The sequence below is a fragment of the Bactrocera neohumeralis genome, chromosome 2 (genome assembly GCF_024586455.1).
Source record: "Bactrocera neohumeralis isolate Rockhampton chromosome 2, APGP_CSIRO_Bneo_wtdbg2-racon-allhic-juicebox.fasta_v2, whole genome shotgun sequence".
Lineage (NCBI taxonomy): Eukaryota > Metazoa > Arthropoda > Insecta > Diptera > Tephritidae > Bactrocera > Bactrocera neohumeralis.
Genome location: NC_065919.1, coordinates 21,455,584 through 21,476,866, shown reverse-complemented (window position 1 = coordinate 21,476,866; position 21,283 = coordinate 21,455,584). Strand labels below are relative to the sequence as shown.

The window sequence follows — 21,283 nt, the reverse complement described above, 5'->3', positions numbered from 1 at the left end:
AAACGAGTCTATCATTAACGCTTATCATCGTAGCTGCCCCCTACAAGTGACCACAGACAGGCGAAACAGTCCCTGGTGGTCAAGGAAACTAGCAGACCTCCGGAAAGAAGTACGCAGCCTATTCAACAAAGCGAAACGTACGGGGGTCTGGGAAGAATATAGGAGCTATCTCACTTTATACAATAAGGAGATAAGGTCTGCAAAGCAGGCTAGCTTCAGGAGATTCTGCGAAAATGTTACCTCGACACCAGAGGCGGCCCGGCTGCATAAAGCTCTGGCTAGAGGCACAAACGACGCAGTAGTAGCAATCAAAAGAAGAGATGGGACATTCACGACCAGCGCAGAGAACAGAGCGACGGAGCTTCTGCGGGCGCACTTCCCGGAGACGGTTCGGGACGACCAGTGGCCAATGACCACAGGCCATCCCGTGAGGATTGGAGTATCGCCAAACAGCTTTTTACGGCGGACTCGATCCGGTGGGCAATGGCCTCGTTTGAGAGATTCAAGTCTCCGGGAGGGGATGGTATTTTTCCAGCGCTGTTACAACAGGGGGAGCAGCATTTACTGCCTCACCTGATTCGGCTGCTGAGGGAAAGCCTCTCAATGGCGTACATCCCTGAAGTATGGAGGACATCGAAGGTGATCTTCATACCCAAGGTGGGTAAGAAAGACTACTCATTGGCGAAATCCTTCAGGCCAATCAGTCTAACGTCTTTCCTATTAAAAACCATGGAGAAGATCGTGGACCATGAAATAAGGTCGACAGTGCTGAAGAGAGCACCCCTGCATGCGGCTCAGCATGCCTACAGAGCGGGTAGATCCACCAATACTGCTCTGTACCAGATAACCTCTGAAATAGAGAGTTCACTGGAGCATGGGGAGGTGATGCTTTGCGCGTTCTTGGACATCGAAGGTGCCTTTGACAACACGTCTCATAAAAGTGTAGCCAAGGCACTGGAGAAAAGAAATGTGGCAGCACCGGTGCGCAGATGGATCGAAGCCGTATTGCGTACCAGAGTTGCTGAGACCACAGTGGGTGATAAGAGGATTCGTCTAGGCACAACAAGAGGCTGCTCACAGGGAGGTGTGTTATCACCCCTGCTATGGAGCCTAGTCGTAGACGACCTGTTAGTACTGCTAACGAACAATGGGATCCGCTGGCAAGGGCATGCGGACGACATTGTAATTATAGCAAAGGGAAAATACGAAGACACTCTCTGTGACCTAATACAAAGAGGTCTAAACCTGGCGAAGATGTGGTGTAAAGAGGTTGAATTGAACATCAATCCCTCCAAGACGACCTTAGTCCCGTTTACGAGACGCAGGTCCTTACCCAGTCTCAGGAATCTTACACTTGGGGGCAGAGAGATAGGAATGACCAGTAGTGTCAAATACCTAGGTCTGATGCTAGATTCTACTTTGCGGTAGAAGCAGCATGAAAACCTGACCCTGGTCAAGGCAACAAAAGCTTTAATGGTGTGCAACCGGCTGGCGGGCAAGTCCTGGGGCTGTAAGCCAAGGATCCTCAGGTGGTTGTAGACCATTATAGTGCGACCAATAATCACATACGGGGCGGTGGCCTGGGCCTCAATAGCGTCGCAGACTTCGGTTAAGACCAAGTTATCGAAGCTGCAGCGGCTAGCCTGTGTCTGCATGATGGGCGCAATGCGCACCTGTCCAACGGCAGCACTGGAGGTTCTGACGGAGCTTACCCCGCTTCACTTGGTTATTGGTCAGGTAGCCAAGCACACAATTCTGCAAATAACGGCAGAGGGGTGGGGCAAAGGTAGGGTAATCTCGTCCCAGAGGATGGAAAAGATAAGTGGCGATGTACCATCAGCCCTCCTCCCGAGGGACAGCACTACCAAAATAGTCATCTTCAAGAAGAAGTTTAAGGTCACCCTCGGCAGCAAAGACGAGTGGAACGATTCCAATCTCGAACTGATGCTGAGGAATAGTACGCTGAGGTGGTACACCGATGGCTCGAAAATGTCGGAGGGAATCGGTGCGGGGATCGCGGGTCCACGCACTAGGCTCTCCTTACCCATGGGAGAGTTCCCAAGCATTTTCCAGACAGAAGTCTTTGCCAGTTTTAACGGAAATCTAATCCCCGTTGGGATGGTAAATGTCATTTGTGTTGTCGTCGATGTCATCTAACGGTAGGCCCAAGAAACGTGCTGTTTCGACGGGGTCGGACCAAAGGGAGAAGGGTGTTAGATGGGTGGGGTTTGTGGGGCATGCAAAGAGGTGGTCAGTATCATGCGGAGACTCGTTGCATGCAGGACATACGTCGGGTATGTCAGGGTCTATTCTGGATAAGTAGGAGTTTAACCTGCTACAGTATCCAGAACGAAGTTGCGCAAGGGTCACACGCGTTTCTCGCGGCAGCTGGAGCTCTTCGTCTGCGATGGGTGGTGGTTTAACTCCAAGAACGCCATTCACGGGAAGGGAGTCGGTGAAGGTGTTAATGGCTCCGCTGTGAATGGCGGTCAGTACCTGTCTGAAGTTAGTTGCGTCCGAAGTCCGGTCGGCGTACTGTACGACGTCGTCGACGTAATCCAGGAATGACCTTTTGATGCTCCTAGGAGGCGGTTCCGCTCCAAGCAGATGACTGCAGGGGTGATTTCTGCGAAAGCATCCCAGCAGGAACTGCCTGGAGAGGAGTTCATTATGCTCCTTAACTGGGAGCATAAGCGTCTCACTGTGTAGGTGTTCAATGGGAGACATCAAAAGGCATCCTGTAGTGGTCCGGAGTGCAGTGTTCTGACAGGTCTGTAGTTTCCTCATCTGCGTACCACTGCATCCAGGCGACCATATGGGGGCTGCGTAATTGAGGACCGGCCGGCCGATTGCCTTGTATGTTGCCAACAACGTTTCTTTGTCTTTTCCCCATGTGCTGCCGGCTAGCGACTTGAGGATTTTGTTGCGGCTCTGTACTTTGGCGATAATCGCGGTCGTATGAGGAGAGAAGGAGCATAGACTGTCGAATGTTACACCTAAAATCTTAGGATTGTTGACAGTCGGAATTTTGACGCCGTCGACTGCAATGTTAAGCTCAAGTCTATACTCCTTCGTCCAGTTTGTGAATATGGTCGCTGTGGATTTGGTGGGGGAAAGTGTGAGATTTCGTGCAGTGAGGAAACGAGAAAGGTCGGAGAGGTAGCTGTTTACCTTCGAACACATGCCATCGATTCCATTGCCCGACGCCAATATCGTGCAGTCATCAGCGTACGAGGTTATGGAAACTCCTTCTGGTGGTTGTGGGAGTTTCGAGATGTAGAAGTTAAACAGTAGTGGGGAGAGGACACCACCCTGCGGAACCCCCTGTTTAATTCTTCTCAGTTTAGATGTTTTACCTCGAAATAGTACGGATGACTGGCGACCGCTCAGATAGTTCATGGTCCACCTCTTTAGCCCTGGAGGGAGCGTAGTTGTTTCGATGTCCTGCAGTAGCGTTGTGTGATTGACCGTGTCAAACGCTTTTGACAGGTCCAACGCTACGAGGATCGTTCTTTCGCAGGGTGGTTTCTGGTTGAGGCCACGAACTATCTGGGCGTTTATGACGCTAAGTGCTGTGGTGGTGCTGTGCACTTTTCGGAATCCATGCTGGTGGTTGGCTAGGCTCAGGTGGTGAGTGAAGGTCGGGAGTAGCAAGGCCTCAAGTGTCTTCACTACTGGGGAGAGGAGAGTTATCGGTCGATAAGATTCCCCTTTGTTGGCGGGTTTCCCAGGTTTCAGTAGTGGGACCACTCTTCCGACTTTCCACACATCGGGTATTTGAAGAGTGGTCAGCGACAGATTGAGGACCTTGGTGAGATATCCTACTCCCGTCGAGCCTAGATGCTTTAGCATTAGCATGTTGATTCCATCAGGGCCAATGGATTTAGATGATTTAGCTTTTTTGATGGCACCCTGAACCTCCTCATCGGTGAAAGTAAGTGGCGCGCCTTCGTTTGGCATTTTGCGCAGCCGTCGGTTAACACATCGTTTAGCTTTGTCTACCGAAGGGTGCAGTGTAAATTGCCGGCTAAAATAGCTCGCGCACTTCTTCGGGTCCGAAGAGGCATGACCATTGAATTGAACTTCAACTCGGTCGTCTTGTCTCTTCGGGTTAGACAGAGCTTTGACAGTAGCCCAAAGCTTACTCACTCCGGTGGAGAGGTTACAGGACTTCAGGTGCTCTATCCATTTCGTCCGCTTATGTTGGTTTACCATTCGCCGAATCTCCAAATTGAGATCCCTTATTCGGGGATCCCCGGGATCGGCATGGCGTAAGGTGTCGCGCTCATTAGCTAAAACGGCTGCTTCGGCTGGGAAATTGGGGCGGATTTCCGCGATTCTTCCAGCCGGGATGAAGCGAGCGGTAGCTGCTGCGATCACCTTGCGGAATTGACGTTCGCCAACGCATACGTCCATAGGAATAGGTAGAGCTTTGAAGGTGCTCTCAGTAAATTCTGTGAAGCCGACCCAATTAGCTTTGTTAAAGTTAAAATAGGTGCGGTTGTCCACAGAAACAAAATCGGGAGGCTTCTCGATCGAGATAATTATGGGCAGATGATCTGATGCGAGAGTTAGCATAGGTCGCCAGGTTATGCTGTTTATCAGACCACCGCTAGCAATGGTAATATCAGGCGAGCTATTACAGGTGCCCATAACTCTGGTGGGGGCTTCGTCATTCATTGTGCAGAATGTCGAATCGTCAATCTGTTCCGCCAGCTCCATCCCCCTACGATCATTTGACAGGCAGGAATGCCAAAGATCGTGGTGCGCGTTAAAGTCGCCTAGTACCAAACGGTTTTCACCACGAAGTAGCGCACCTATATTCGGGTGATATCCTGTTGGGCAACATGTAACTGGAGGGATGTATATATTAAATATTTCGAGCTCGACATCGCCTGACCGGATAGCTATACCCTGACATTCTAGGGTAGTATCCCTGGGGTCGATGTCTACATCGATTAGACGATACTGCACGGTGTTGTGCAATATGAAAGCTAGGCCACCACCATTATCTCGCTCGCGATCTTTACGTATAACGTTGAAACCTGCACAACTCAGAAGATCTGAGCGGCTGTTTAACTTGGTTTCTTGGACCGCAGCTATCGATAGACGTTCCCGATTCATAAGTGCAACTATCTCCTCGATCTTACTCTGGAGTCCGTTGCAGTTAAATTGAAGTAGCCGAGTTTGTCGCGGGTGTCCGTGGGTGATCCTGGGGGTGAGGGAGTGACGTGTGGGTGGAAGTTGTTGCAGCTGTAGTACCCGCAGGGGCGGTTGTCGCGCTGGGGTGTTAATAGGCGACGCCACTGTTGTGAGTTGCGGGGGCAGACTCCTGCAGCATGGGGCAACGTATGAGTCACTCCACTCACGTGTGGTGCGCAGGCCGGAACACGCCGAAAAGTGACACCAGCCAGTACAAGAGTTGCACTTGACGGATGCCACGTTCCGACGTATGACGGTCTGACACACGGAACAGACAGTGCGAGGGACCAAGAGCTGCTGGTTGGTTCTCGCACGAGGATTGGAGCGGGATGAAGGTTGGGGGGGGACAAGTCAGAGGGGGAGCTATGTTGCCTGATTGAGCTCCTAGGGACCGTAGAGGTCCTCTGTTGGCCACTCGGATTTGGTGGCGGCGCGGCGCGCGAACTATGTGCGGATTGCACAGCCGTAGAGGCTTGGGTCGCAGTATTGCGCAGGCAACATGGGGCCACGTAACGCGTGGTCCACTCCCTATGTGTCTTAAGGCCTGAACAGGTCTTAAGATGGCTCCATCCATTGCATGTGTTGCACCTGACCGAGGTGGAGTTTGGATGGAGCCGTTTTGCGCATACGCAGCAGAAAAATTCCTCCGGGCCGGGGTTGGACTCAATGCCAGCGCGAGTTAGGAGGATACGGAGCAACCCTGCTGCAAGGCGTTGCTCTAGTAACGACAAACACAAATTAACACTTACCGATCCAAACGGGGTTAGATCGCCGAAAGAACAGCCCTTGGTCGGATGAAATCCGAGTCAATTCCGGTGCGTAGAACCGGCTGCGGTTCTGCGACTTGGAGCCTGAAACCCCGGAGCACCTGCTGATTGACTGCGCAGCAGTCTGTAGACGCAGGACTAAGGCCCTAGGATCAATGTTTCTGGATATGGATCGCATAGCCTCACTAGCGCCCGGAAGTCTATTTGGAAGTAGCTACAACAATAACTTACCCACTCCTCTTACCAAGTATTCGCCCATTCGAAAGTCGCTACAACGGTGGGGATAATAATAAGGCAATCGAATTTTGAAATTTCTATTTTGTATTTGATCTTATCTGTTCTAAGTGTAGTAGTAATTATAATTTTACATTGAAATAAGTTATGACTATTAGTAGTCAGAAGAAAAAAAAAACAAAACGAAAATTATGTATGGTGATGATGAGAGGCAATACCGATGGGCCGCGTTACTTTGTATGAAATGAAGGTATACTATAATGTATATAATTATGCACGTATGTATGTATGTTTATGTGTGTTTACATATATGTATCTATCTGCGGTAATTCAGCAAATAATGAAAATGAACTGAGACATACATGACATATTTCAAGTTAAATATAAATCAATAATTTGGTCTAATAATATATGTATAATAGGTAATTGGAAGCATGAGAGCCCTATAAATATTTCTTCCGAGATTTAAGTGAAGTTTGAATTTAAAGCATCTAAATACTCAGATAAAAGAGAAATTATAATTTTTATTTATGTAAAGAACGCAGGGAAGTTAACAATTCATATTAAATAATCAAATAATTAAAGAAGAAGCGCAAATAGCTAAATCTTCTTCGATGTTATCATTTAAAGTAAATGTAAAATTTCTAACAAAATAAGTTACATATTCATTGGCGCTTTCTGTTAAGCGCTTTTTATTGGCTCTATCAGCTTCCAAATTCCCACGAATCGCCAACATGTACAAATATATTTAAAGCATAAATTTTAACTAAATCTTAAATAACTAATTAGCCGCGCACTTAAAAATCTGCAAAGCGTTTTCAAACTCACACAATAGCGCATTTTTCTTGGAGAGTAATTTATGTAACTACATGTATTAGAAAGTGGAAGCGCGCGGCTAAAACGAGCTAAGTATTACATAAAAATATAGAAATAATAATAATTACAAATTCAGAAGCAAGATCTTCAAAACTGCTTGGTTCACATTTATCATGCTTTTTTTTTCTCTTTTTTCGTATCCATTTAACTATATGCATTAGTTTGAGTGTGTGTGTATGCGTGAATGGCTTTTAAATATTAAATTTGTAGCGTCGGTACTGCCATCACTCAGTCGGTAATACACGAGGGGCTTTAATCTTTGAAGATACCACGCGCTTTGGCTGAAATCTTACGTACGCGTCCACGACTACTAACGCTCACCAACTGTTCGTCGTCATCTTCCTCCGAACTGTCCATATATTCGACATTGCGTGACGGTCGCGGAGCCGCTGTACGCTGTGAAGAGCTCCCGACCACTTCACCTACACCACCGCCACCATCTGCATCACGACGTCGCTTTCGTCCGCCATTGTAATCGTGGGAGCCTTCATCGTCGCTCTGTTCATTGTAACGCGGCCGTTTTAGATTGCGCGAACCGCGCTGTTGGCGACTGTCACGCTGTGCACCATTACGATCGCGTTCGCTGTGTCGTCGTGAACGTGGTCCTGCCTGTTGTCGTTGACGCTGATGTTCGACTTCGTAGTCTTCATCATCATCGTCGCATACAAATGAGTCGTCCGAACGACGCCGGCGATTGGTGCGACGCGCCGGTTTGCCATGATTACGTGTCCGCCGCCCAGATGGTACGTACGATGTTAACGGTTGATTGTCTTCCGAATCATCGGTGGCGTCATCGACATCATCATGTGTACTCGAGCCACCATCGGTACCTTCGTCGGAAGCACCGCTGGCGTTTTCCCCACCACTTCCGTCGGCATCGTTATCATCGTCATCGTCATCTTCGGCAGTTTGCGAATTTTCTTGACTATAACGTGAACGTCCACGCCGTACTGTACGCTGCGGCGAATGTGTAGTCGCCGTTGCTGCTACCGTTCCACCGTTGGTTGCACTCTGCGACGTCGATGTTGGTAACGTACGACGTAGACGTTGATTTTGCATTAGCAGGCTTATGTTCTCTAGTGGATCAGCGCTACTATCTAATTCGTCGGCGTTACGCTGATGACGCGATAGTACACGACGTGTATTGCTGCGTCCGGCGGCTGCCGATGTGGACGGACCTAAAGTTTCCGCGCCCAAATAATTGTGATCGTGCGCTGATAATGTGGAGGTAGTTACGTTTGACGAAGACGTTGTTGATGTGGCGTGTGAGCGGGTCATGTGCGCGTTGCTCATGGCGGCGGCATGCGCTTGCAACCGCGGCGTGGCAGTGTTAGTTGTGCTGCGGGTTGGTGGATAGCTGACAGCTTTAATGAAAAACGAAATTTTATTTAAAAAACATTCAAATGAATAATTTCTTATATATTTTTCTTGTCTATTTACTTACGAGGTATGCGCCCATTAATGGCAGCGCCGGCGCCTTGACTCGAAACGAGTGGTTCATTTTCACTTCCATCTCCATCATCTGAGTCTTCGTCCTCGTCCAGCGGTTCAACGACCGTATTGCGATTGGTGCGCAGCTGACGCACTTGTCCCACCGCTACCGGTACAGCGGCACCGCTATGAGCAGCTCGACTGGTCGAAGGGCCATTTAATGGATTACTATTACTGGCATTGTTGGCCTTAGAAGGTGTTAACTTTGTGGGCGTCGGTGTAGGCAGAATCTGTAAATAGGGCATATATAAATTACAAAATTCCAATCAGTATATATTAAAATATTGTATTGACGCACCTCCTCTGCATCTTCGCTATCCTCCTCGTCCACTGCTTCCTGTTCTGCGTCTTCTACATCGCTGGTGCGCGCCCACTCCAAGATTGCACGCTTAAAGCTCGACCTGGTTGGACGCGCATTCGCCGCAACTTCGCGCGAGTCTGTATCGGAGTCGGCAATTCGTCCGTTGCGCACCGGCAAATGGTAGCTGTGATCAATTTCTGTGGCGCTACGCCTATTGCTCAGCGTACCCAAACCCAAACCACTTGAATGTGATGAGCTCGTTTGCATGCGCGTATTACGTGATGGACTCTGTTGCAGTAATGCACTGGCGCTGGTCGAGGCATCATTTTCACCTACAGCGTTACTTGTTTGGTTACCACGTTGCGATCGGCCCGATGTGGCGGCACGCTTTTTAGGCGTTGACATTCCTGCCGCCGTATGCCCGGTAATCGTATCTTGTGTGCTCTCATCTGGCTGTGAACTCGTATGATTTGCCATCATATCGGTGTGCTCGTCCTCTGACGACTGCAAACGTCGTCGATTGCCTCTGCGTACATTGCCATTCGTAACGGCGTTATGTCGCGTACCACCATTCGTCATGGCTGTGGTACTTCTCTTACTACTGTGTTCCATATAGTCCTCGTCGCCATCGTCTTCAATGCGATTGCGACGTTTGCGCGTAGCTTGTTGGCGTTTATCTTGTTGTTTTCGACTTGTCTTCTTTGCTGCTTTATTTTTTCGTCCCCGCGTCCGACCACTACTTCGCCTATTACCGCGTCTATCATTGTCTGGCTTATAGCTGTCCTCTGAATCATCTGCATCGCTACGTCGCTTACGTCGCCTTGCTGCGACACGTTTGCCACGCCCCATTTCTTTATCTGACCCTTCGTTGCTATCATTTAAACCAACCTCTGAACTATCGTCGCTGTCACTATCATCTTCTGAGGTGGAACTCGAGGCAGTGCTATGCTCATCCGTTACATGTACTTCAGCGTCCTCTTCTTCATCTTCGTCATCATCATCATCCAATTCTTGACTGGCCGCCTTGCGACGTGAGCTGCGCGTTGCCTGTGTCGGTTCGCCGCTGCGCCGCTGTAATGAGGAGGATGAGCTGACGCGGTTCGAACCGGCTGATGTGCTCGCTGCCGTCGGTACAGTGTCACGCTGTAGTCCATTTCTACTGTTCGTAGTTGCACCGCCGACACGACGTTGTCCCGCACGTGACTGAACATTCAAGTGACCCCTACTACTTGGTGCTTCGTCATCGTCGTCGTCGTCATCATCATCATCATCGTCTGTGCTATGCAATTGCCGCGTAGATCGGTGTGTACGGGCACGCTTCGCTGCTTGCGATGGTTGTCGCTTTACAGGGCTGCTACTTGAGCCGCGTCCACCGCTTCCTGAAGTCTTATTCGCACGCCGACGCGCCGCCTTCCAATTACTTATCACCCTCTTTATTTGCGATTCGAAGAGCGCACTCAGACGAAGCGTCATGGCATAGATCTAAAACAAAGAGTATTTATTGATATACAAAGACAATGGTGTGGTTAGGTAAAAGTAAAAGTAAGGTTATGGCGGCCGTATGTTGCGTTGCAGACAGACGGCACAAGCAGCACATAGATGAAGAAGTTTTAAGAGGACGGGAAGAGGATAAGTACAATTGCTAATGTGATTTATGTTGGTGTTTCAAGTGAATTGCAACCTTACCGCTAAACTTTCCTACAATGAGATCGTCATTCATTGCAATGATATTGTTTACATGATTGATTGATTTATTGATTGTTTGATTGATACATGGAAGCATGGTGGGAATGAAGAAAAATGAATTAACAATAGGAACATGATTTTTTATATAAAATTTTGTTTAATGCTATTAATGAAATTCCATCAAATGAACGGAAAGCAGAAAAAAGTATATAAAAATCAGTAAAACAGCAAGGAATAAAGGTAGGAAATGATATTTTATATAATTATTGACAATTTTTTTTCAAAAACATGTCGACAAAACACACGAACGATGCAAAAAATAAACAAATAACCAAGGCAGATTTTTACATAAGAAATTACTACAAACTAATTTTCGTTATGTCGTAGGTAAGCAAAGAATCAATTGAATATCTTACATTGAAATCCACGAAAATAATTATCCATCTAGTTTTATAGGAAAATTATTTAATTATAATATTTTACTCGTATACTTACGAAAAAATGTTCACTGTTTTCACAGAGAATTTTTAATAAGCAAAACCACATTCTAAGAGCTTAACTTGATCACAATCTAGCTGCCGTAATGGTCTGGTGATGATTCTTTTGTAAAGGCGTTAAACCTCTTCACTTCTATATTAAAAGTGTTAAAACTGGGAGAAAAGTGTACCAGGAGAATGTTTTAGAAGGTGTGATAAGGCAGTTAAGCAATACTGACGTTACCACGACAGTCGAAACTACGTAACCGGAACAGACCCAGATTTTTACACGGCCTAGGGCTGTCAACTCGACAGAAATCGTCCTCTGCAACAACAACAACAACGATCCTCTCCGATTGAGAGCATTGAAACTCGAGCACACGAAGCAAATGATGACTTAAAAACCAAGATACAGATGATTAGCCATCTGGAAGTCCAGTTTAGAAACCAATGGATTGCAGTTTGTGGTTAGAGTTGACGAACATAGCCACTACATTACATTAATAATAATGTATTATAGTTTGATTTTATGATGGCCTAAACTTGAAGCAGAACTTAGTAGTAATAAAACAACGAAAGGTTTCCCACGACTGTCGGGTCTACGTAACCGGAAAGGACCCGGATTTTTTATCCGGTCAAGGAGTGTCAACAACAAAGTTGGTTTTGAAAAAGGTACTTGATATTCGATAGAAGAAAATACACATAAAAAATGCATAATTTTAAAGACCAATTGATAAAAAAAAAAAAAATTGGAGGTAAATAAATCAAACCCACTATAATAAAGAAAAAAAAATAGATACGATGTTGCTATAGGAAAGGATGTTTTGAATGAAATAAATTAAGGTTATGGACGACGATGAAAATTAAAAAAGAAAATAAATACATATTTTTACAGCGTTTTCTAAAAGTTTACAGTAAGAATAAGTAATATTTTAACATACATATTGTGGTAATTTAGACGATAAAACCATTGAGATAAATGAAGTGTAAAAGTTTTGGTGGCAAAAAGAAACAAAAACTGAATAATTAATAAGAAATAACCTGAGAATATGTACTCCGCTTAGTTTTAAAGAAAAATAAATATATAAATGGAATGCAAGCACTAGCAATAAAACAAAATTAAATGGACCGAAACCGCACAAAAGCCAAAAGCAAAGCCTCTTGATTACCAAAGTATGTACAGGCATATTTCATTACTCACTTGTGAACGCTTATTGGTGTTATAATTGCGAGAATTCTGAAATATCAAACGCACATCCTTTGCAAAATCCAAAGGATCTTCGTAATTGCCACCGAGTAAATCCTCTTTAACAGTTCGCAAATCCATTGGTGAGGCAATGATTTCCAAATAATCGGGGAATTCAAGTGTATCTACGGGCTCACGGAAGGGCACCGAGTCATTACGCTGCCACATTAAATCCAATAATTGTCGACATTCCGTACGCCAATCACCATCTGAACGTATGCGACTGGACCTGTAAATATATGCAACTCGTATGAAACCAATCAGCGCTAAAGAACTGCAATGGTGTGTACATACCTGCGTGTCGCTGATATCTTTTGACGTGCTGCAGCCGATGTTGAAGGGCCGGTGCTTGTCGAAGGCACCACATCCGACTCATTATCGTTTTCAGTTTCTGATGAATGATAAACGTCAACTAATTGATGATAAACAGCTGCAACATCTATATCGTTGGGCTCCCTAAAGGCGTAAAAAATTATTCATTAAATATCAAAAACAAAACCAAAAGCATAAAATATTTTTAAAACTTTTCGATTACTCACCTTATTACGCGCAAACAAAGATCCGTTATAATGCGAGCATGTTTCACAATATTAGTATGTGAACGATTATACTTCTCTGCATTTGTAGCAAGGTAGCGTACATCGAATTGAGCTGAAGTAATGCGCCGGTAGAAGTGATTTTCGAAACGTGACTTTATCGTTGTCAAGTCAATTGGATACTCAATCAGATAGGCGTAATCAGGATATACATTCAAATCAACCGGTGCCAAAAAATGTTCGGCAATCGATAAGCGCATAACCTAAAAATTTCGTTTGCATATTTGTTTTTTTTTTTTTTTTTTCAATTTGCTGCATGGCTTCTTCCTTACCTGTTCTAAGCCGTTTATGATGCGCCTACAAGAACCGTCACGATCACCGCGATGCCATTCTTCCGATTTCGGTTGATACAATGTGGCACGTATCTCTTCTTGCAATACGGGCACCGCCCCACCCACCTCATCGGGTAGACGATTCTCATCAATCGGTTCCATATCCCATGGGCTCATGTACTCGTATTCGCCATTATCCCAACGCACGCGGAAACACATAAAATACGAATCGGGAAAGTCCGTTGAAAGTGCATAACGTGATTCGATTTGCCCCATCCACCAGCCATCACCAATCATACAACGAAAGCGATCACCAACACTCCAATTACGCTGCACTGCCAAATCGAAAGTTTGTCGCAAGACCAAGAAGTCGAGCACGTCCGGCATGTCATGGTATTTGATTTTGAAAGATGTGCCTGTCATATTGCCATCATCATCAATCATTGCCAATTTGAGACAGCACAAACGTGGTGGGCGTATTTCATATTTGATACCTATTACACGTACGTATTCGCGGTCGCGTAGAGTTCGGAAGTTCCACGGCTCCGAGCTGTGAGTCAGCTTGTATACTTTTTTGAGACGAACTGCTTCCAGATAACGTTGATGCCCTTGACGAAAATACACCACTTCATCACCCATTTGCGGATAGTAAGGTGCCTTACGCGGTATCACTTCGGACAACCACTCGGCTGGCCTATACAATTCAGGTATTTCACCATTAGGTGTTGGAGGTGGTATAACAACACGTTTGTTTCGCCTAGAAGATTTTGCCGCTGCACCGGCAGATGTCGTGGCTTGCTCTGTAGTCTCGTCACTGCTATCGTCGCTAAATGTACGTCTTCTCGACAATGGTTTACGTTTTGAACGTTTTGGTGGCTCCAAATTCGGACCAGGGGTATCGGCTACCCAATCGGAATAATCAGAACTTTCGGTGTCCGAATCATCCGATGACTCTTCTAGGTTTTCTTCTACATTTGAGTAGCTAGTATCGCCCGATGATGAATTGCTCTCCTCATCCTCCTCCTCTTCTTCTGGAGGCGGTGGCGCATCTAGTTCTTCTTGATCGCGCACAGCGCGCGTACGATAAGCCGGCTGTGATTGACCGCTTTGTCCTTGCCGACGGCGTGAACGAACTGCACCGCCTGCACCGTTATTTCCGCGTGTATTACGTTGCCGATTGGCACTGGATTGTGCGCTTGCCACGTTCCCAGTGTTAATCATTATTGGTCGCCTGCGCATCTCACGTTTATACTCCTGCAGCTCAAACTGTCCTGCTGCGTACACAGTTTGCTTTAGATTTTGCAGTTGTTGGTATTTCATAGGACGCACATAGATGCGGCGAAAGTATTTAATCTGTGATGGCTGTGCGGGCTGATCAACTGTCGGTACCAATTGATGTTCACCTGATGTTCGAACGCTACTGGTTCTCTGTCGAGTAGTGTTATTCGTATCAAGTTGACGTCCTGGCATATCATCGAAACTGTAGCGTGAATTTCCAACAGCACCAGCTGCAGAACGATTACTTGATGGGCGGTTGTTAGAGTCGGGTGCTTGATCTTGTCCTTGCCGATTTGCAAGTGCCTCTATAAGGCGATCCAGTTGTGAGTGATTGGCTGGTAGATTGTTTCCAACTGCCATTGCAGGCGGCACTGGAGCAGTACCTTGGCGATTAGCCAATACCGCAATTAGGCGATCAATGTGTAAGAAGTTGCCAGCTGTACCATTGATATTGGGAACAATAACGGTACCATCATCACCAACTGTTAATATTTGTCTCAATTGCTCGCGGGTACAATTTTCACGGCCAGGTACAAAACGTTGATACTGTACGGGATAGGGGTTACCTTCCGAATTCACGAGAAAAGGTGGAGGCATCAGATGTGGCATTACTTGTGTTTGTTCATCAACCACATATTGAGAAGCGTCACGCATTAAAGGGCGATAGTCCGTATGAAAAAATAGTTCATTTGGAAGCTAAATTTAAAAGCATAATGAAATTTTATTTTTATTATATTTGTGACATATTAAATAAATTATATGTATTATACGTACTATTTTGTATTTATCTGGGCCAATTCCAAGACCATATATAAGTAGATGACCATGCGAATCAGTAGCCGCAAACATTGTGCCATCTGGCGACCATTTTGCATCGAATACGCCACCATGACCCTGCCCGTCTATATCGTTCATAAACTCGGCTATAGAAACGCCGTTTTCAACATCCCATAGAAACACCTGCCCGTCATGTCCTGCGGAAAGCAGCACATGCTCATCTTTCGGATTTGATTCCAGTACGTATAGTTCATCTTTGTGGCCGCGCAATACCCGGTGCAATTTACCAGTTTTAGAATGCCAAATTTTTATCTTTAAATATTAAAATGCATCGGTATATATATGGCATATATGCAAGCAATTTCATTTAACTCACTGTAAAGTCGTTCACGGCAGTAATGACATATTTATCCGAGCAATCCCAAGCAACCATAGTAACTTTTAATTTCTTTCCTTCTTCCGGTGGAGGGCAGCTACATTTGGGTTTTTACATTTTATCAATGAGAAACTTTCAGTATAATTATTTACTCACCTCGGCAATCGCTCAGTCATACAAAGTTTTGTGCTCTTCCATTGCTGTGATTCGAAATTCCAAATATGTGCCGTACCATCTTTACTGCCGGATATGAAGCGTAAACCACGATGCGACCATTGAACCGAATCTACGGCATCAGTGTAAGCCTCCGATTCGAGTATACGTTTGGGTCCATCTTCCGACATTATATATACCCTTACGTGATGATCTGCTGAACCAGCTGCAAGGAAAATGCCACCTGGCGAAAAGGTAGTACACATCATTTGTGCTTGTCCCGGTCGTAGCTTTTCATGATATTGTATTGGCTTGGGTGCAAATGTAATTTTCTGACCGCGCGGTGTCGAATATTGCCAGAATGCAATTGAACCATCTGTACTTGTGGTCACAAGGTATTTTAAATCACCCCGCGGTGAGGGGCAAAAATTTACGGATGTTATCATGCCAGTGTGACCCGAAAGTACGGCTATAGGCGAAGTAGTTTGCATATCCCAAACACGCAATATACGATCCAATGAACCAGCTGCCAACATTGTATTATCAAGGTTAATAGCAATGTCCGTTATTTCTGCAGAAGCCCCACGCAACGTAGCTAACAAACGACCATCCATGGCTGACCATATTTTTATAAGTAAATCATCAGCACCCTAAATAGGAAAAAAAATATTATTTATGGATCACGTTTTGTGTTTTTATAGTTACCGTTATAATATAACGTCCAGTGCGATCAAAGAGCACACAATAGACGGATGACAAATGTCCCACTGTCCGTTTAAGTAATTTGGTTTTGCCATATAAACTGATGGGTACCAAAAATTTCCGACGCACTGGTCCTCCATACTCGCGTCCAATTAGTACTTTCTCTAAATTAATGAAAAAACAATACATAATATAAGTTGGCTCATATATTTTTTCTTTTACTTACGCAAATTGTGTATAGGTTTTGTTACCGACGAATCTGGCAGTGATACACCATGTAAACGTGTGCAATAATCTAGCAAGGACCGGGATCGATATATGCTCTCTTCGGTCCTTAGTAAACTCTGACGACCAGTACCAAGTAAGGATACTATACCCAATACTGCAGGAGGTAGATCTTTGTCTAGTATTGGTCCTATGCGACAACATATTTCTAAAAGATGATTTGGTCCAACATGTGCATATTTTTGCTCCTAAAATATATATTTATATTTTAAATCACAAAATATTAAGCTTGCAGTAACAAAATAACGTATGAGAATTGCACCATACGTCAAAATTAAAAATAAATACGAAGACGGACAAAGCATAAAAGGAGATGAAAAGCGCAATATCCACCACGGCTCCGATAGAACTGTTATCTCTTTTTAAGCACTATATTTAATAAGATTACTGCGTATACTGATTATATACTGTTTTCTCTTTTTATGAAGTGAAAATCATCACTATAGAAGATTTAAGTAAAAGAGACAACCGTCAAGACCCTAGTCAAAATGTCTGCCAACATCGTATGCAGCGACGAATGCTGCAAGATGTTTAGCTATACATATCTACATGTTACTTGGTATTATATTTTTCAATTTCGAAAACTTTTAGTTGCTACTTTTAATAAAATTATAATCATTTCTTTAAAATTTTAAACGGAATCAAATATTCTAGTTATTTAGAGAACTTCTCGTTGAAATAGTGAAATGTCAAAAATTATTTAAAAATTAAAATTTTCATTTTATTTAAATTAATTCACATTACTTAGCCCCAAGAACTTTAATTATTTAGATTTTTAATTTTTGTAGAATATCAAAACAATCAATAAACATTTTCAACCCCTCATTAACGTACGAAACAACATGGCGGAGCAGCGTGCCAACAATGGTACTCATTGTTACTACATCTGTATTTTACTCAAAAAATAATGTGCAACCATTATTTAAGAATTTAACACACCTTTTTTTGAAATAAATAACTTCGATATAACTCAATGGAACTTTTATCTCGAGAACAAAGAGCTTATTTTAAGTGTAAGGCACGTACAGTGGGACAAATTGCATATAATACAGTTACATTTTAGTTTTGTTTAATATATATTTTTTATTATTAAATAATTATAGAAAAGTAAACAATTCAAAGTTAAATTTGGGTTCTAAAGTGTTAATTAATTTTTTTTTTTGAAATTTGAAAAATTGAAACGCAATTGTTACCTTTGAACTATTCGGCCCACTGTTCTCAAATTTTTTTGTTTATAAAGAATAAAATGTACGTATCGTATATTTTACACTCACCAATTCCGCAAAGCTTTGCTCGTGTTCATGACCTAGCCAATCCGTCCGTCTTGGTAAAACCTTGAAAAATGTAGAAAAAAAAGTCAAATATTGTTTAGGCATTTCTTACTATAATTAAAAATAATTAATTTTTTTTTACTTGTACAATTTTTTCAGCCTTTCTAAGAAAGCCGCAAATTAGTTGCACCGAAAATTGGCAAATAGTAAGAAATTAAAGAACAAAACAAAAACGAAAACATAAACAATGATATTCGCTCAAAAGGTAAAGGGAATTTGGTTGAAATATCCAAATTTTAAAGAACTATAATTAATCTTTTAAAAAATTAATATTTCACAAATTTATTTTATTTACTCCCATCGCAATACCGAAATATTGTGTTGGAGCGATCCAAGGATTTCATAAACATTTCCCTGTATACATATATGTATGTATTTGGCAAGAAAGACTTTAGCACGTTCATTTACTCAAAATCACCTGCACTGGATATAGTCAGAATGCACAAGTATATCATTTGAAATAGTGTAATTTTCTTATTAAGGCTTTTTACTAAATTATTCACAAATTCAGATTTAGTATAGCCGTAGTACAAATGGCAATAGGTACAAGTATTCCAGGAAAGAGCGTCGTTCTGACTTCCATAAAAATGTAAACGTAGAAGCAAGTAAGTTTGTTTACAAATAAAATGCTTGTTTTTACTACTATGTCCACTGCTTCTCATATATACATTTTTTATAATTGCAAATAATAAACATACTTACTTTCTTCTGTTCCAACTCACGCACTAGAACCTGAAGATTATATGAAAAAATTTAATTAAATTTATGCTTTATTATAAATTATATTGCACATAATTCGTTTACAATCAACTCTTACCTCAGCAGTTTCACGGAGCGGACCCGAAGCCAAGAACTTGGATATGAGAAAATATAGCTCTGTAAGAAGAAAATAATTTACTTAATAACAAAATTATGTTTTTTACTATATATGAAGTTGTTTAAAAAATATATTTATTAATTTCACTTTACAAAGTGGATGACAATCTCTTCCTTGTTCCACTGTTCTTTAACACCGTCGGCCAATACATTTATTGGTCTGCAATTTTTTCACGTAAAATTGACATAACTTACCTGGAGTTACAATTCTCTCCGCTACCAGTTGTTTGTTATTTTCCATTTTTAAACATTTATTTAATTAAATGCCACATTGATTTACTTTTATAGTTATTTTTTTTTGCATAAATAAAAATTATTTCCCCAGTCAATACGTTCAAGCGAATGAAAAATTTCTTCTTCTGCTGCAGCAATCTTCGTCGCCTCATATTCTTGTCGTCTATCTTTTTTCGCGGTGATTCGTGCCTCGCTCGTTTGCCTGGTCGAGTGGTGAAATTGTTGAGTCCGCTTTGACAAATTTTCAAGACGAACGAAAGAGACAACTACCTTTTATATCATTGTAATATGAATTATATTGTTAAATATAGGAATTATTTTTCTGTGTATCATGAGCAAATTGTCTCATTCTAAAATATTAAATACAGTTATATTTTGTTTAAGTTTATAAAAGCGATAGTATAATGATATATTTAGCTGCAATATTTGATTGCTAAAAAAACATATCTGGTTTTACCATGTACATATGTCAGCTGACATCAAGAATGATAAAAATATAGCTTACGACAATTTCTCTTCATTACTTTATTTGGTATCGGTTTGACAGTTTGAAATTAAGAATAATAATAAAATTAATATTCAAATAATCAATTAAACTTCTTTAATTTTAGCATTAACTTCAATTCTATCATAAATATGTTTATTGACAATAAAACCAACTGCTGCTGGAAAACTTGCAATCGCATCACCTAATATATAATTATTTTGCCGATATGCTAGAGATAGTTACTTAAAGATGAGCTAATTATTTTTCTGAAACAATCTTCTACTTCTCTCCCTGAAACCTTTTGATTATAATTAATTATAATAAGTTTATTTCACGAATTTACAAGTATTTTCTTCTTTAATTTAAAATGTTCTTACAAGTTTGACACTTTCTACATTGGTTCTTATGACGTCACATGTGACAGTATTGTTTCTGTCATTCATAAGCTGATATAATTGATTGAGTATGACACGGTGGATTACACAAAAGTTTTCAGCTATATTTCTTATTATTGTTAGGAATGCGTGTTATTGAAGTTGTGTTATAGGGAAAGGAATAAAAGAAAACTAACTGAGATAATGTGGATTTCAGACTATAAGTACAAATGGCACGAAATACTAGCCATGAAAATTATGGGCTCCGGTGGTTATATACCACGACACATTGCATTTGTAATGGACGGTAATCGCCGATATGCAAAATCTCAACATTTGCGCAACATAGAAGGACATTCGCATGGATTTGATAAGTTGTCAAAATGTTTACGTTGGTGCTTGGATATAGGAATAAAGGAAGTAACCGCTTTTGCATTTAGCATCGAAAACTTCAAAAGATCTGATGAAGAAGTGAAGGATTTGTTGGATTTGGCGAGAGAAAAATTCCTAAATATAATAAATGATGAAGCAAAATTGAATGAACATGGAGTACGTATATTGGTAATTGGAAATTTCAATTTGTTGCCTGAGGATTTGCAGAAGTTAATTGCAAAAGCTATGACAATTACCGAGCACAATGATAAACTATTCCTTAATATAGCCTTCTCATACACGTCGAGAGATGAAATGACACAGTCTGTTGAAACTATACTTAAACTGGGGGACGAACTACAACCAGAAAATATCAACGAGCGCCTAATTGAAGAATGTCTGTATACAAGACATTCTCCACCACCAGATTTGCTTTTTCGAACATCGGGCGAAACGCGTATAAGCGATTTTATGATGTGGCAGGTAGGCTAATCTTTGATTTACGAGGTCCTATTTTTAGCATATATGTAACTATATATATACATATACATATATATTTCTTTAGCTTTCGACGACAGTTATTTACTTCACAAATATTTTTTGGCCAGAAATAACGCTTTGGAATTTTCTAAGTGGTATATTTGCATATCAACGAGGAAGTATACGTTTAGAAGCATTTAAACGACAAAAACGACTGGAGCATGCACAACAGGCAAAAAACTGCAATTACTACTCTGACCGTGTACAACTTTTTTTGCGTACAGTAGATAGTTACAGAAAAAGAGTACTTTTAAGTTTATCTACAAGTAATTAACTTTATAGAAATTGATTACGAGTTCAATGTTGAAAGTACTATTAAAAATAAATACGCTAATTCTAAACTTTGATATT

At 42.3% G+C, this 21,283-nt stretch overlaps 2 protein-coding genes across 2 annotated transcripts; one reads left to right on the top strand and one right to left on the bottom strand.

Moving 5' to 3' along the window:
- Positions 1-6,272: 6,272 nt before the first annotated feature.
- LOC126751564 (bromodomain and WD repeat-containing protein 3) lies at positions 6,273-19,411 on the bottom strand. Its single transcript, XM_050461931.1, has 16 exons — positions 19,121-19,411; positions 18,867-18,925; positions 18,752-18,781; positions 17,993-18,052; positions 16,660-16,906; positions 16,437-16,597; positions 15,735-16,381; positions 15,579-15,675; positions 15,200-15,514; positions 13,148-15,121; positions 12,819-13,078; positions 12,574-12,735; positions 12,235-12,508; positions 8,869-10,353; positions 8,524-8,800; positions 6,273-8,443 (listed from the first exon to the last, which is right to left on the bottom strand). The coding sequence occupies exons 1-16, from the start codon at positions 19,164-19,166 to the stop codon at positions 7,332-7,334; spliced, it is 7,206 nt and encodes a 2,401-aa protein (XP_050317888.1). The 5' UTR covers positions 19,167-19,411; the 3' UTR covers positions 6,273-7,331.
- A 662-nt stretch (positions 19,412-20,073) lies between these two features.
- On the top strand, positions 20,074-21,273 carry LOC126751565 (dehydrodolichyl diphosphate synthase complex subunit Dhdds). Its single transcript, XM_050461932.1, has 2 exons — positions 20,074-20,875; positions 20,958-21,273. Exons 1-2 carry the CDS (start codon positions 20,225-20,227, stop codon positions 21,204-21,206), a joined length of 900 nt encoding a protein of 299 aa, XP_050317889.1. The 5' UTR covers positions 20,074-20,224; the 3' UTR covers positions 21,207-21,273.
- The last annotated feature ends 10 nt before the right edge of the window (positions 21,274-21,283 follow it).

Coding starts and splice junctions, on each gene's coding strand:
- LOC126751564 (XM_050461931.1), bottom strand. CDS start 19,166: ATGGAAAATAACAAACAACTGGTAGCGGAGAGAATTGTAACTCCAG. Junction 16,907..17,992: donor AGCAAAGCTTTGCGGAATTG/GTGAGTGTAAAA, acceptor TATATATTTTAG/GAGCAAAAATATGCACATGT. Junction 12,736..12,818: donor CTTTGTTTGCGCGTAATAAG/GTGAGTAATCGA, acceptor TTACGCCTTTAG/GGAGCCCAACGATATAGATG.
- LOC126751565 (XM_050461932.1), top strand. CDS start 20,225: ATGTGGATTTCAGACTATAAGTACAAATGGCACGAAATACTAGCCATG. Junction 20,876..20,957: donor GCGATTTTATGATGTGGCAG/GTAGGCTAATCT, acceptor ATATTTCTTTAG/CTTTCGACGACAGTTATTTA.